Raw genomic sequence first — 12,875 nt, 5'->3', positions numbered from 1 at the left:
TTTGCCCAGCAGCACAATCCTAGAGATCGCACTGCTACAATCCCCCTGCACTCAGCCCTTAAGTGGCCAAACATAAGTGCTTCCCTGACTGGTGGATTGTGACCCACCAGTTTGGGAACCACTGATCAAGACTGTAAGCTGCTAGAGGCAGGGACTTGTCCTTACACTTCACGTAAAGCACATGTACATTGATGATGCTATATGAACAACATTCCTAAGCTATTCTCTGTATACATTATGACAGAGTTCATTCTGAAAAGATGCCATATTCAACAATACATTCAGTGTCAGCACAAAGATCTTTTAGGGTTCTCTCTTAAAGTTCCTGAGTGAAGTCAGGGATACCCCATCTGTGAGGTTGACTGAAGCAGTCACTTCAGGTGGCAGACTGGTGGAGGGTAACATGCCTCCCACCTGTTTCCACTGCTCCTCTTCCTCCCACTCCTTGGATTCACAAATAAAGAGAGGTGGGACACTGGAAGAGGCTGGGTGGAAAAGAGATAAATGGTGGGCCAGGCTGATCCTGATGCTAGAGCTCTTCTCTTGTCTGCAGGGCCTCTTCCACTCTGTCTCCCTTAAGCGGAGGAGGAGTGGCAAGGGTGGTTTGGGTACAGCTAGGCACAGGAGGAATGGTTTGGCTTAATGCTTCAGGCACAGGAGGTCTTGGAATGGACCTGACTCAAGGTCAACTTACTGATAAGCTGTGAAGAAGCTGCCCTGTAGAAGAATTCCATACTTTCAAGAGAAAGTTATTGACAGCAGTGATAACGGTGGTATCAAAGCGATCCCAAGCGACCATCGTCACCTTCAGTTTAGACACTTTGTCTTCCCCAGACACAAAGCTGTTCCTGAGAAAGACACACAAATCTCACAAACTATTTCTAGCAGCATAATCCTAGGCATGTCTGCTCAGAAGCAAGCCCCGTTAACTTAAATAGGGTTTACTCCCAGGAAAGCGGGGACTGGATTGCAGCAGAAGTTTCCTAACATCTAGGAACGTCATCACCGATTTACATCCAGCATTTCTGATCCACCTATTTCTGCACAGGGACCTTTCCCATGAAACCCTACTCAGGATCCTTCCTTAATGATTCCGCAAGCTTGCAAGGAAACAATGGTGCCCTCTAGTGAAACTGGTTTTAACAATGCGATGTAGCTACAAGTATGGAAAATAGGTCAGAGTTCTTCTCTAACTCAAAGGTGTCAAACTTATTTCATACAGTGAACTGAATAGCATTTGTGATGCCTGCTGCGGGCCAGAAGTGATGTCACAAAGCAGGAAGTGATGTCATTAAGCAGATCATGACCAGAAATAAGTACTTTTCCCCTCACATACAAACTCATTAGCTGCAAATGAGAAAAGAAAATACAAAAATTCTGGTCGTATTTTCAAGGTATGGGACAGCCCAATTATCATGCGATTTGCCCTTCTAGCTGTGATACTTCAGCAGAGTTCAGCAGTCGATTGTGGCGTTGTAAGAGCGCAAGGGACAACTAAATAGCTTCCAGGGACCGCATCTGGTCTGCGGGCCTTATGTTTGACACCCCTGCTCTAGAGGAACAAACGCATCCAGCAAATACATATGTTGCTGTTGCTTCATAAATGGTCAACAACAAGCTTCGTGCACCAAATAATAGGAAGATGCAAGGACCCTAGAAAGGGTGGAGTTTAATGTTGAAAGAGTATGATGCTACCATAGCTACTATGATAAAAATGTCTGGATGAGACATATGTGATTCCCCCCTCCCCCCCCGAATCTCCCTTATGGATGCAAAACAATCAAAATGGAAAAAACTGGCAGGTTTGGAAGGGATTACTGCTGGGACAAAGGATACTTAATTGCAACTACAGAAATGAATGTGACTGTTCCATAAGAGGTTAAAATTAAAAATTACAAAAGCATGGTTACTGTGTTGTTCCAACAGAATCACATTATAATAATTGTAATTGTTTAGTCTGCATTTTACCCAGTCATCTTGGTAGACATATCCAACACGATATTCTTCCAATCTTGCTGCTGGTATTGCCAAACTCTGGCAGTTCCATCTCTGCTTCCACTGACAAACCTTAATCTGCAAAAAAAGGAAACAAATTTTTTGGTGTTAGGCTCCCAACTCTTTCTGCCCTACACTGCCTTCCCCTGCTCAGCGTGACCTTCGGGATGAGTTCCTTGGCAGCAGCCAGGTCAGGGATAGCCCAACCATGAGCCACCTGAAGGGGTGACGAACAGATGTCCGTCTGTCCACCACCCTCTCCAGCCCGCCACTCCACTGGGTGTTTCGATCCTCACTGACTTGCTGGGATCAAATCGGATTGTAGTAGCGGCAGACTCCTTCTCCCTTCATCACTGCTTGAGGAAGAAATTGAAAGAAAAAGCTGCCGTAGCTCCAAATCACATCTCCCTGCCTACTTGGTGCTTATGTAGGACATGCACAGAGGCAACAGCGAGTGGCAGATTCAGGTGCAACAGAGGCACACACCTCCCCTGAACCAGGTCCACTCCACTTCACCTTCTGCACAATAGTCTCTTAGCTTTGTACTGTAAAGGGGAACCATCTTGTTATCCAACCCACACTGTTCCCTGCACAAATGCTAATACAGAGCAAAAGGACCGAGATTCGGGCGTATCCACCAGTGCTTGCTTTTGTTCCAGGTGGGGTTTACACATGCATGCTCATCATTTGCAACATTAAGGGATGACTTGCATAGGTGAACAGGCTATTGAAGATCAAACATCACATATGGAATTTGCACAGTCTCAACTGCAACCTATTCCAAGTATAGTGGGACCTTGGTATCCACCAATTTGGCATCCACTGATTTGACTCAGCACTGATACCAAGGTCCACCTTTAAATGCCTTGTAATAAGGGGGGAAAAGCACCAAAATTCCATTTCCTACCTTCATGCTGTTAAATAATTATAATTTCATTCCACTAGATTCCCATCTAGTGGCTGGCTGTGGAATATCATCTATACCAGGGGGACGCAAACCCCGGCCCTGGGGCCACTTGCAGCCCTCAAGGCCTCTCAATGCGTCCCTCAGGGAGCCCCCAGTCTTCAATGAGCCTCTGGCCCTCCAGAGATTTGTTGGAGCCCACACTGGCCCGACACCTGGGAAGGGGACTGTTTGACCTCTCGCGTGAGCTGTGGGCTCCCTCCACTGCTTGTTGTTTCACGTCTGTGATGCAGTAGCAGCAGCAAAGGAAAGGCCGGCCTTGCTTTATGCAAGGCCTTTTATAGGCCTTGAGGTATTGCAAGACCTTCATTCATTCATATAAGTTCATCTTTAATATATTCATTTATGTAAACTTATGTAAATTTATTCAAATTTTAAATGTAAATTTATTCTCTCCTCCCCCCCGGCCCCTGACACAGTGTCAGAGAGACGATGTGGCCCTCCTGCCAAAAACTTCAGACACCCCTGATCTATACCAAAGCATTTTGGGGCGACAATGGAAGAGCAAGAAACCTGGAAGTGGATCTTTAAAGTTATTTTGCCACTGATTTGGTTTTCACTGATTATTTTATCCACCAGGGTTCGGAACGGAACCCTGGTGGATAATGAGGCACAACCTGCAGCCAGTTGACATATTCAGCAAGCAGACCTCAAACAATTGGTAGCCAAGAGCAGAGAAATCGAGTGAGGTACACACAACGTTGTTTAGATCTATTTAGTGCGAAGTCCTGACACCACTGGAAATTAACAGGGAATCTCCTCTCAATTTCAAATGGGACAAAAGTCAGAAATCCAAGCAGACTGAAGATTGTCACTGGATTGTTTTATAACTGCCAAAAAAGAAACTGCATTCAAAAAAGCAGAACGTCTATAGTAACCGCTTGCATTTTTTCCAAAAAGTTGTGTGAGGCTTTTAAAACAAGATCTGCAAAATATCATCTGTCCAAGAACAGAAGAAAACCAGCACAACTGCTTACCTGTCTCCACTGTTGCAAAACTGCACAGCAACTACTTTGTCCTTTAAAGTAAAAGAAAAGTGCTTAAGTCGAGGGTGTTCGTTTCCAGGCAAGTAAAGTGCAGCTCCCTTTTCCTATGTGTCTCATAATGTGCTCCATGGGTTCTAGAGAAAGCCTCTTCCTTCCTGCTGAGTCAGGCCACTGGGCCCGCTAGCTCAGCATAATAATAATGATAATAATGATAATAACAACAACAACAAAAACAACAACAACAACAACAACTTTATTTTTACCCCGCCTTTCTCCCCAACAACAACAACAACAACAACTTTATTTTTACCCCGCCTTTCTCCCCGAAGGGACTCAAGGCGACTTACACCAGATTAAAAAACACAATTTAAAACAAATAAAAACATATTAACACATCATAAAAGCAGCAGTCAGAATAAAAAAATAGGTAAAAAGAGCATAGAGCAGCAGCAAATCATAAAAGAATCAGGCCTGTAAAAAATATTAAAAGATGTTAAAAAGATGTTAAAAAGGCCGAGAACTCAGAAGGCTTGTTTAAACAGAAGGGTCTTCAGGCCTCGTCGAAAGGTCTCAAGAGAGGCAGCCATTCTTAAGTCAAGGGGAAGGGAGTTCCATAGCGTTGGTGCCACTACTGAGAAGGCCCCACGTACCTCCCTAGGCGGCGGCACTTGTAAAAAGGCCTTCTCTGATGAGCCGGACTGTATGGGAATAGGCGATCTCTAAGATACCCTTGTCAGCATTACTGACAATGACTGCTTGTGGCTCTCCAGGGTTTCAGGCAGGAACCTTCTGCTGCCCTCGCTGGAGATTGTATAGACCTGGGCCTTTGCATGCAAAGCAGGTGGTCCAGCACAGAAATACAGCCATTTCTGACCTCTTTTCTGAAATGCAAGTCACAACAATGCATCTAGTTCTGATCAGGGTGAGCCTGTACAGCAAATAAGACCTAAGCTGTTAACTAAAAAAAAAAATTAACATAGATTTCTTGCGTTGTGCTTACCGTGTGAGATTCTAACTCAGCCACCTTCTCCGGAGATTCAGAGCCCAGATAATACAGTCTTATCACGTGGTCAGTGCTCCCTGTTGCAATAAACATGCCACCTGGAGCAGAAGTAGGGAGAAAGCAATGTGCTTTTAAAAATTAGTCATTCGCTAAGCATTCAACCAGCGTTGAATGTGTTGAACACAAACCAGTGTTCTTCAATCTTGGGGCCATAAAACCTCAGTTGCAGCAACCTGAATGGAAAAGATTGTAGAACGGACTGGAGTACCACCAAGTAAAGAGGGAGGCATCTGATATACCCCTTCGGGTACGAAGAGACTGTGTCCCAGTCCTGCTCAGATTCTTAGTATTTGTGCTAAAATAGCTTTCACCAGTGCCAGGCTTCATGGTAACGTTTTTCTGCTCTCTCTAATAAGAATATTTCATTACAGTGAACAGTGCTGGGAGGGCATAGAGTGGACGACGACAGGGGTGGAGTGGGGTGGGTGAATAGGGTCCTGGGAAGGGGGCAAGATCAACTGTGGGTCTTCAGCCTCATACTATATTTGGGGCTGTGGCATGAAAAAAGGTTGAAGATCACTGCCCTAAACAACAGGAGAGGGGCCTGCCTTCATCTTCCGCTTGTTGTCTTCTAAAATGCACCTGATGGGCTATTGTGGGAAGCAGGACTCTGGACTAGATGGGCTTGGCCTGATCCAGCAAGGTTTCTCTAATGAAAAAATGGATGGATGGACTGGAACCCCCAAAATCTGTCAGAGAGCTTAAGCTCATGTTACAACCCCAGTGAAGCAGAACTGAGGCTGCAATCCCTATACACTCTCTCCTGAAAGTAAGCCCCACTGAATACAATGGGAATCACTTCTGAGTAGACAGGCAGAGGATTGTGCTGCAAGAATAGCTAAGCGCTTTGCTGCAGTGATATGACAAACAGAAACAAGGAGGAATTCCTCACAAAGTTCTGAGCAAACTGTTCAAGAATGGAGATCCTAGCAAAGAGTCAGCTCCCAAAGAAAAGCTGCCAGCAAAATCCATTAATGCTGGCGCTGAATATGGATTTAATAACATGGCACTGCATGCTTGCTTATTTGGACCACAACTGAAACCCCCATCAATTATGTTCACTAAAAGCAATCAAGTCAGCTAAAATTTTCTCATATCCAATAACTTGCCAGAAAAGTTTGCTGATTACTGTTGGTTCCTCTAAGACAGCGGTTCTCAAACTCTCTGGGAGAGTTTGAGAGCCACTAAGTACTTGCGTAGGGGGGGGGAAGCGGGGGGGGGGAAGGCAGCGGCACGATCCCCAGGATCGCGCCACCCAGGGGGGGCTGCAGGGACTTGGGTGCACTTACCCAAGCCTCCTGCAGCCTCCCCAGCCTCCCCAGGCTGCAGGAAGCCCGCGCTCGTGATTGCACCGCATTTACTTTCACTGCTGTGGGGAGCCCTGCTGTGGGTCGCGCCAGGCTCCCCGCAGCCTGGGGAGGCTGCAGGAGGCTTGGGAAGTGCACCCAAGCCCCTGCAGCCCCCCTGGGCGGCACAATCCTGGGGATCGCGCCACTGCCTCCTCCCTGCCTCCAGGCTGCCCCATCCCTTAAAGGTGCAGAGAGGCCAGGGCTCACAGGCTGGGGCGTCGCGACACCCCAGTTTGAACATAAGAACAGCCCCACTGGATCAGGCCATAGGCCCATCTAGTCCAGCTTCCTGTATCTCACAGCGGCCCACCAAATGCCCAGGGAGCACACCAGACAACAAGAGACCTCATCCTGGTGCCCTCCCTTGCATCTGGCATTCTGACATAACCCATTTCTAAAATCAGGAGGTTGCACATTCACATCATGGCTTGTACCCCGTAATGGATTTTTCCTCCAGAAACTTGTCCAATCCCCTTTTAAAGGCATCCAGGCCAGTCGCCATCACCACATCCTGTGGCAAAGAGTTCCACAGACCAACCACACGCCGAATAAAGAAATATTTTCTTTTGTCTATTCTAACTCTCCCAACACTCAATTTTAGTGGATGTCCCCTGGTTCTGGTGTTATGTGAGAGTGTAAAGAGCATCTCCCTATCCACTCTGTCCATCCCCTGCATAATTTTGTACGTCTCAATCATGTCCCCCCTCAGGCGCCTTTTTTCTAGGCTGAAGAGGCCCAAACGCTTGAAAAGCCCTGCTCTAAGAAATTCTACAAAATCAGAGTTTCCACACCAAACTCAATTGTTGGCTGTAATTCTGAAACACAGAGCAATCTTTTTGGGGGAGAGGGGCCAAAACACAAGGACCTGAATGAGTTACATAAGAAATGTTTATACCCCAGAGGTAATTTATTTTCCATGGAAAACTTGTACATACCGGAACTGAAAGATGAACAAGATATCTGAACACCAGGTCTGGATCTCTCAGCAAATTTGATTGGCCGTTCCCTGAAATGTAAATATGCAGCATTGTAAGTCACTTTACCTTAGGTGGTGCAAAGGTTATTGCGGCTTATGTTAAAGAAAGAATTCATATTTATACAAAAGACTGCTGCTGAAAACCCGCAACAGCTCACAGAACAGGATCCTAGTTACCAACATACTGGAAAGGGAACCGTTTCCTAACAGAAAGATCGACATGCAACAGGAAAAAAGAAAAATTTGACAAGCTGTGAGTTTGCAATCTGTCAACATCAAAGCCATTTGGAACCAAACTGTTGCTAGATGGTGTACATCCAATTAAAGCTAATGGAATTGGCCTTTATGAGGCTTTTTTTTTTTTTTAAAACAGAGCAACCAATTTCCTGAATGCACATATTTAAAGCTGGAAGGTTACACTTTTCCCAGAAAGAAGAAAACACTGGAGTCAATTCTCTGCTGGCCCCCAAGATCATGAATTTACCCTCCCCCCACCTCAAAAAGCAAAATGATATATAAAAAAAAAGATGCAGGATGCTTTGGAAAGACCAGCCAGCAAATTATGCCAACAGTCTCAATAATCTTATCATCCAACTTTCTGCAGCCACCTGAGACTACAAACTCTCAATTAGGGCCAAAAAAATCTCCTGGTTGAGACAAGGTCTTAAGCATGCCCTTCAAAATGACAACATTCCAGTCATTGGGAGATTTCCTGTTCTGGGTTTCGCTTGAAAGAAGGTTCCACCAATTAATGGCAGTGCACAAGGGCCCACGGGTCACAATTCCCATCATGATCAGATGGCTGATCATAATCAAAGTCCAGTTTAATGGCTTCTTCAACTGACAGAGATGGGACATTTCTCTGCTCAAGAACTTGGAACTTCTGGACAGTACAAAGCTAAATGGACCAATCATTTTACTAAAGGACCCGTTTTAGACAATTTAACAAACGCAATCCCTCCACACCTGTTTTCATGTCAGGAACTGTAAATGAAATCAAACCTTCACCTGCCGTATAAACCCGGTTACCTATGCTAAACAAACTCATATCCCAGTTTTGTAGCCTGGTTTGTAAACCATAGTTTAACCATAGCTCCTAGGCTTTGTCAACACAGGGAGAGGTGATTACTCTATCATAGTCTCATGCCAAACGTAAGGATGAAGCTGGGGGGCTTGGAACCCCTTAGGATCATATATATATATATATGATCATATGCATCAAGCTAATACAACACAGCTCCTAGAAAAGTCAGCACAGTGCAATAGTTCTGTTTTCCATCCAAAACATCAAGTCTCAAGATAAAAAAGGAAGTGAACCTTTTTCACTTGTCCACGGTTAATTTAAGAGTTGTAAAGTTTTCTCTTCCAAACTCGTTCCATTGTTTTAGACACTACAACTTATCAACATCAGTTGATGACACAATTAATTTCTTGTAGCAACCAGACATACATACTTAAATTTCATTGAGTTTAAATGCCACTGCCAGAAGCAGATTGTTCCATCAGCACCCGTAGAAGTGAGGTATCTAGTTGTTCCTTTTCTTGATGGAGAAAACTAAAATTAAAAACAAAAAAGTCACAGTTATGCTTCATGATTTCCCAAGTTCAGTCTAGCGGATAAAAGACAACAACAGCTGCATGGTGGTTTGCCACATGGCTACTGAAGGGATGCAGCTAGCACCAGGTTAGGCTGTCTCAAACTGCTTTGGGCCACGGGAAAGGATGTCAGGCTCCATCAATACACTCCACAAACGAGATCAGTTGATGGATCAGCCTTTCAAGTCATTTGGGGTGGATTTCATATACATGCAGTCAATCGGATGTATATCAGTAACTTGGGGCTATACAGAAATGAAAGACAAGGGAAAACCATTGTCCTGATTTACCTGTATGGAAGTAATAGAAGCCGAGTGGCCCAGGAGCACAGCAACAGGTGCGCAGGTGCGAAGACACCAGACTCTCACTACCTTGTCACAGCTGCCTGCGGCAAGGAGGGTGTTTTCGTAACTCACAGCCATGTCAGAAATTTCAGCTGAATGACCACGGAGGGTTGAGAGCAGACGTCCATTATCTGTAGCCCAGATTTTCACCAGGCAATCATCTGAACCCTAAATATTTCATAGACACACACACACACAAAAACCATAACCAAAACTGTAGCATGTGCAAGTGTAACCATACCCACTATTAGTGTGGAGGTATACAGGTACAGAGGTTGGGGGCTGAAAACCACGGGTGTAAATACCCGTGTTTTTCCATAACCAAAGGGGGTTGCAGGAACAGAACCTCCACCAATAATTACCAAACCCTTGTATTTTCTTTCTGGAGGGCACAGTAATTCACTTTCTTCCAGGAAACATTGAGGGCAGCAAAAAAATCAAGCCACCCAACATCTTGGAATACTGCAGATTTGTTCAACTCACTGTGAAAATTCGTCTCCCACTGCGATCAAATGCTACACAGTACACAGATGACAAATGTCCCAGAATCCTCTTGTGCATCTTAATGTGCTGATAGAAGGATGTTGGGAATAAATGGCTGAAACGTCCATATCCAGTTGACTGCCTGGCAGAGATTATATTTACTGGAAAAGGGAGAAAAATGCAAAATTACTCCTTTGAGCCAAAGTGACTTGGACCCAATTCATACTGATGGTCTGGATGGTGTCCATCACTGTTGCTGTTGTCACTGAAGCAGAACTTGAGTGCTCTTCCAGCATTAGAAGTTCAGAATGTCTGGAAACCTTTGGGATGGGATGCATGGGATCAGGGGCATCTTCATTCTCTACTCCTTCCTATCCTAGCAAACCCCACAACCAGTGCTCTTATACACTGAAAGTCTAACAAAGCATTCATTCATAGTACAAGCAGGGGGCAGGTTTCCAACACCAGGGCAAAAACAAAGGTTCCCTTCTTTCAGGCCCGAGAGCCTTGACCACCATCTTTCACTCTGCATAAGCCCTGGAAACCATATTTGCCTATGACTCCCTGGCCCTCAGAAGGCCTTGTAAGGCCTCTGGAAGGCTGAAAATCATCAGAGTATTTCAGCATCCATAGGGGTTCTGGGAATGGAACCCCTGTGGATTCTGAGGGCCCACCTACAATTCCTATCTGAAATTCTGGAGAGCCACTGCCAATCAATGTATCCAGTACAGAGCTATCTCTTGATTTACAGCCTTCCTGAGGCCTCAGAAGGCCTTCTGATGCCTAAGGAGACATCCTTGGTCCTCAGACGGTCCTCTGGAGGCAACAGGAGCTCAGCTCTCATTGCCTCTGGAGGGTATAGGTTGGACCCACCCCACAGGTTTGGAACCCACCGATAATTAAACCTGCAGGTCCCAAATCAGCAGGTAAAGTGGGCCGTCTGTATTTTCTATTCTACGTAAAGATGGGAGGGAATGAACCTGGGACTTTCTTCATGCAAAGCAGACGCCCCTTCGCTGAGTTACAGCTCCCCTCCAGGTGGCCTGGACTTTCAAATTCTACAAAACCGATTTCCTTTACAGTCAACATAGAAAGTTGTCGGAATGTGTTCTACAGATACTACAGAAGTAGATGAACTGCCACAACAAGGAAAAAAAAATCACTTGCCCCTTTATGCTAGCATTCTTTCCACGTTTTTGCAAATCTGCAATTCACATCTGGGCGGAGGAAAAAAAAGTTCTTCCTCAAAAATAAAATATGAGGACAATTTTTAATGTGGCTCATTTTAAAGCAAGTTTTTTTTTTCCTTACCCACATTTGGTGGTTTCCCATAGTTTAGGGGGAGTTCGGGAGGCCTGCCCCTGTGGAGTGCTGCAAATGCTGATACCTTCCATGATGTGTGTCTGCAGTCTGAGTGAAGGAGGAAAAAAAAGCTGGTCAAAAACCGAAGAGCTGGTATCTGCAACCAAGTCCTGAAGGTCCCCGATATGAGGATAAACACCAAAGACTTGGTTGAGCTTCTTTCCATCCATCCCTTCCTTGCAAAGTTGTATACCGGTTGAGCCTACTTATCCATGGATTTTCTATCAGTGGTTTAGGCCCCTTTAAACCCTCTGAAGATGCCTCCAAAGTTCTGCTCCAGTTCCCTTCAGAGGGCTTTCTGAAGCCCACAGAGGCCGCCCACGCCCTCTGCAGGTTTCAGAATGCCTCCCAGAGATTTTAAAAAATGATTTCTAGTTTTCAGGTGAAAACCAAAAGTGATGTTTTTATGTCTTTAAAAGGTATTAGGAGGATAGGACGGGGACTGGCCCGATCCTCCTAATGCCTTTCAAAGGCATAAAAACATCACTTGCGGTTTGCGTTTTTTTGCCTCTAGGAGGTATTCTGAAGCCCGTGGAGGTTGTGGGTGAATGCACACAGCCTCTATGGGCTTCAGAAAGCCCTCCGGAGGCAACCGGAGCAGAGTTTCAGAGGCATCTTTGGAGGGTTTACAGGAACCAAATCCATGGAAAGAAAATCCGTGGTTTTTGGTATCCACAGGGGGTTCGAGAACAGATCCCTCACAGATACCAAGGCCCCACCTGTATAAGACAGCTTCAATGATTCCAAAAACAAACCACAATACAGAAGAGTCTTGCGTGAAATAAGATCTGCTTTTAAGAAGTCGGTTTCAACATTTCCCTTTGAACAGGTCTGCCTTTTCAGCCCATTTCTTCATTTACAGAAATCACACACATTTGCCCTCCTCTTAAAACTAAATGGGTTACCGTTTTAGTGTAATTGCTTGTTTTACATATTGTTAGATTTTATTCCTATCGTTTGTCATGTCACTTTTCTTGCAAGACACTTTGAAAGCCCCTGTATGGTGGGATACAGTTTTTAAAAACTCCAGTGTCATAATGCCACAGGTCTTACCTTTGGCTGCCCTCAACAGCGACTGCCGCCCCACTCCCAGTAAAGTCTGTACACCAAGGACACTCTGTGGGATCTCCTTGTCCAACAGGGGACCAAGCCGCTCACAGATTTTGAGAAGGTAGTCTGGGGGGATGTGTGCATTAGCTGCCACCTGGATTCAACAGACACACAGAAGCACTTTTTAGATCTTAAGGGTCACAAAGTGGAAACGTATTACAGTACTTTTGACCATTAGTGATTTAATTATAGGATGCTCTGTGCCACTTTTATTGGCTGAAAGACCACAATTTCACCAGTTTTGTGCAGTATTAGACCCTCATTCTCAAATGATGGGTAGGGCCTCACGCCTAGGACCGCACGCAGCCTCTCCACACCTCTGGATATGACTGGAAGGCACTTCCGGTTGTATCCAGAGGAACTCTAATGGCCCCACCTGTGGATTTGATTATCCAATGGGTTTTGGTATCTGCGGGGGGGGGGGTGTCCAGGAATAGACCCCACAGATACAACTGTACAAACATGCAGAATTTGGGGACTCAGTGGGCCATTCTATTCCAACTAAGAAACAAGAGCCAGGATAGTTCTATGCAGATAAAAGACCACTTCACGTGTGTTATATGTATTTAATTCTTTACTGTATCACCATTTTCCAAAATGGCAATTCGAAAGCCTCTATTTAGCCTTGTGTCTGCAGCGTGGCATGC

At 45.2% G+C, this 12,875-nt stretch overlaps 1 protein-coding gene across 2 annotated transcripts in view; it reads right to left on the bottom strand.

Moving 5' to 3' along the window:
- BRWD3 (bromodomain and WD repeat domain containing 3) overlaps nucleotides 1–12,875 on the bottom strand; it is a 69,009-nt gene that overhangs the window by 44,697 nt on the left and 11,437 nt on the right. For both annotated transcript variants that reach the window (XM_066639863.1, XM_066639864.1), the window contains exons 5-14: nucleotides 12,172–12,322; nucleotides 11,068–11,166; nucleotides 9,757–9,917; nucleotides 9,220–9,441; nucleotides 8,788–8,888; nucleotides 7,293–7,363; nucleotides 4,946–5,046; nucleotides 3,937–3,977; nucleotides 1,969–2,073; nucleotides 695–848 (exon numbers count right to left, since the gene is read on the bottom strand). In XM_066639863.1, the coding sequence (XP_066495960.1) occupies nucleotides 695–848; nucleotides 1,969–2,073; nucleotides 3,937–3,977; nucleotides 4,946–5,046; nucleotides 7,293–7,363; nucleotides 8,788–8,888; nucleotides 9,220–9,441; nucleotides 9,757–9,917; nucleotides 11,068–11,166; nucleotides 12,172–12,322 (1,206 nt within the window). The remainder of the gene's footprint in view (nucleotides 1–694; nucleotides 849–1,968; nucleotides 2,074–3,936; nucleotides 3,978–4,945; nucleotides 5,047–7,292; nucleotides 7,364–8,787; nucleotides 8,889–9,219; nucleotides 9,442–9,756; nucleotides 9,918–11,067; nucleotides 11,167–12,171; nucleotides 12,323–12,875) is intronic.

The sequence above is a fragment of the Tiliqua scincoides genome, chromosome 12 (assembly GCF_035046505.1).
Source record: "Tiliqua scincoides isolate rTilSci1 chromosome 12, rTilSci1.hap2, whole genome shotgun sequence".
NCBI lineage: Eukaryota > Metazoa > Chordata > Lepidosauria > Squamata > Scincidae > Tiliqua > Tiliqua scincoides.
The sequence above is the reverse complement of the archived record's forward strand: the minus strand, read 5'-3'. Positions and strand labels throughout refer to the sequence as shown.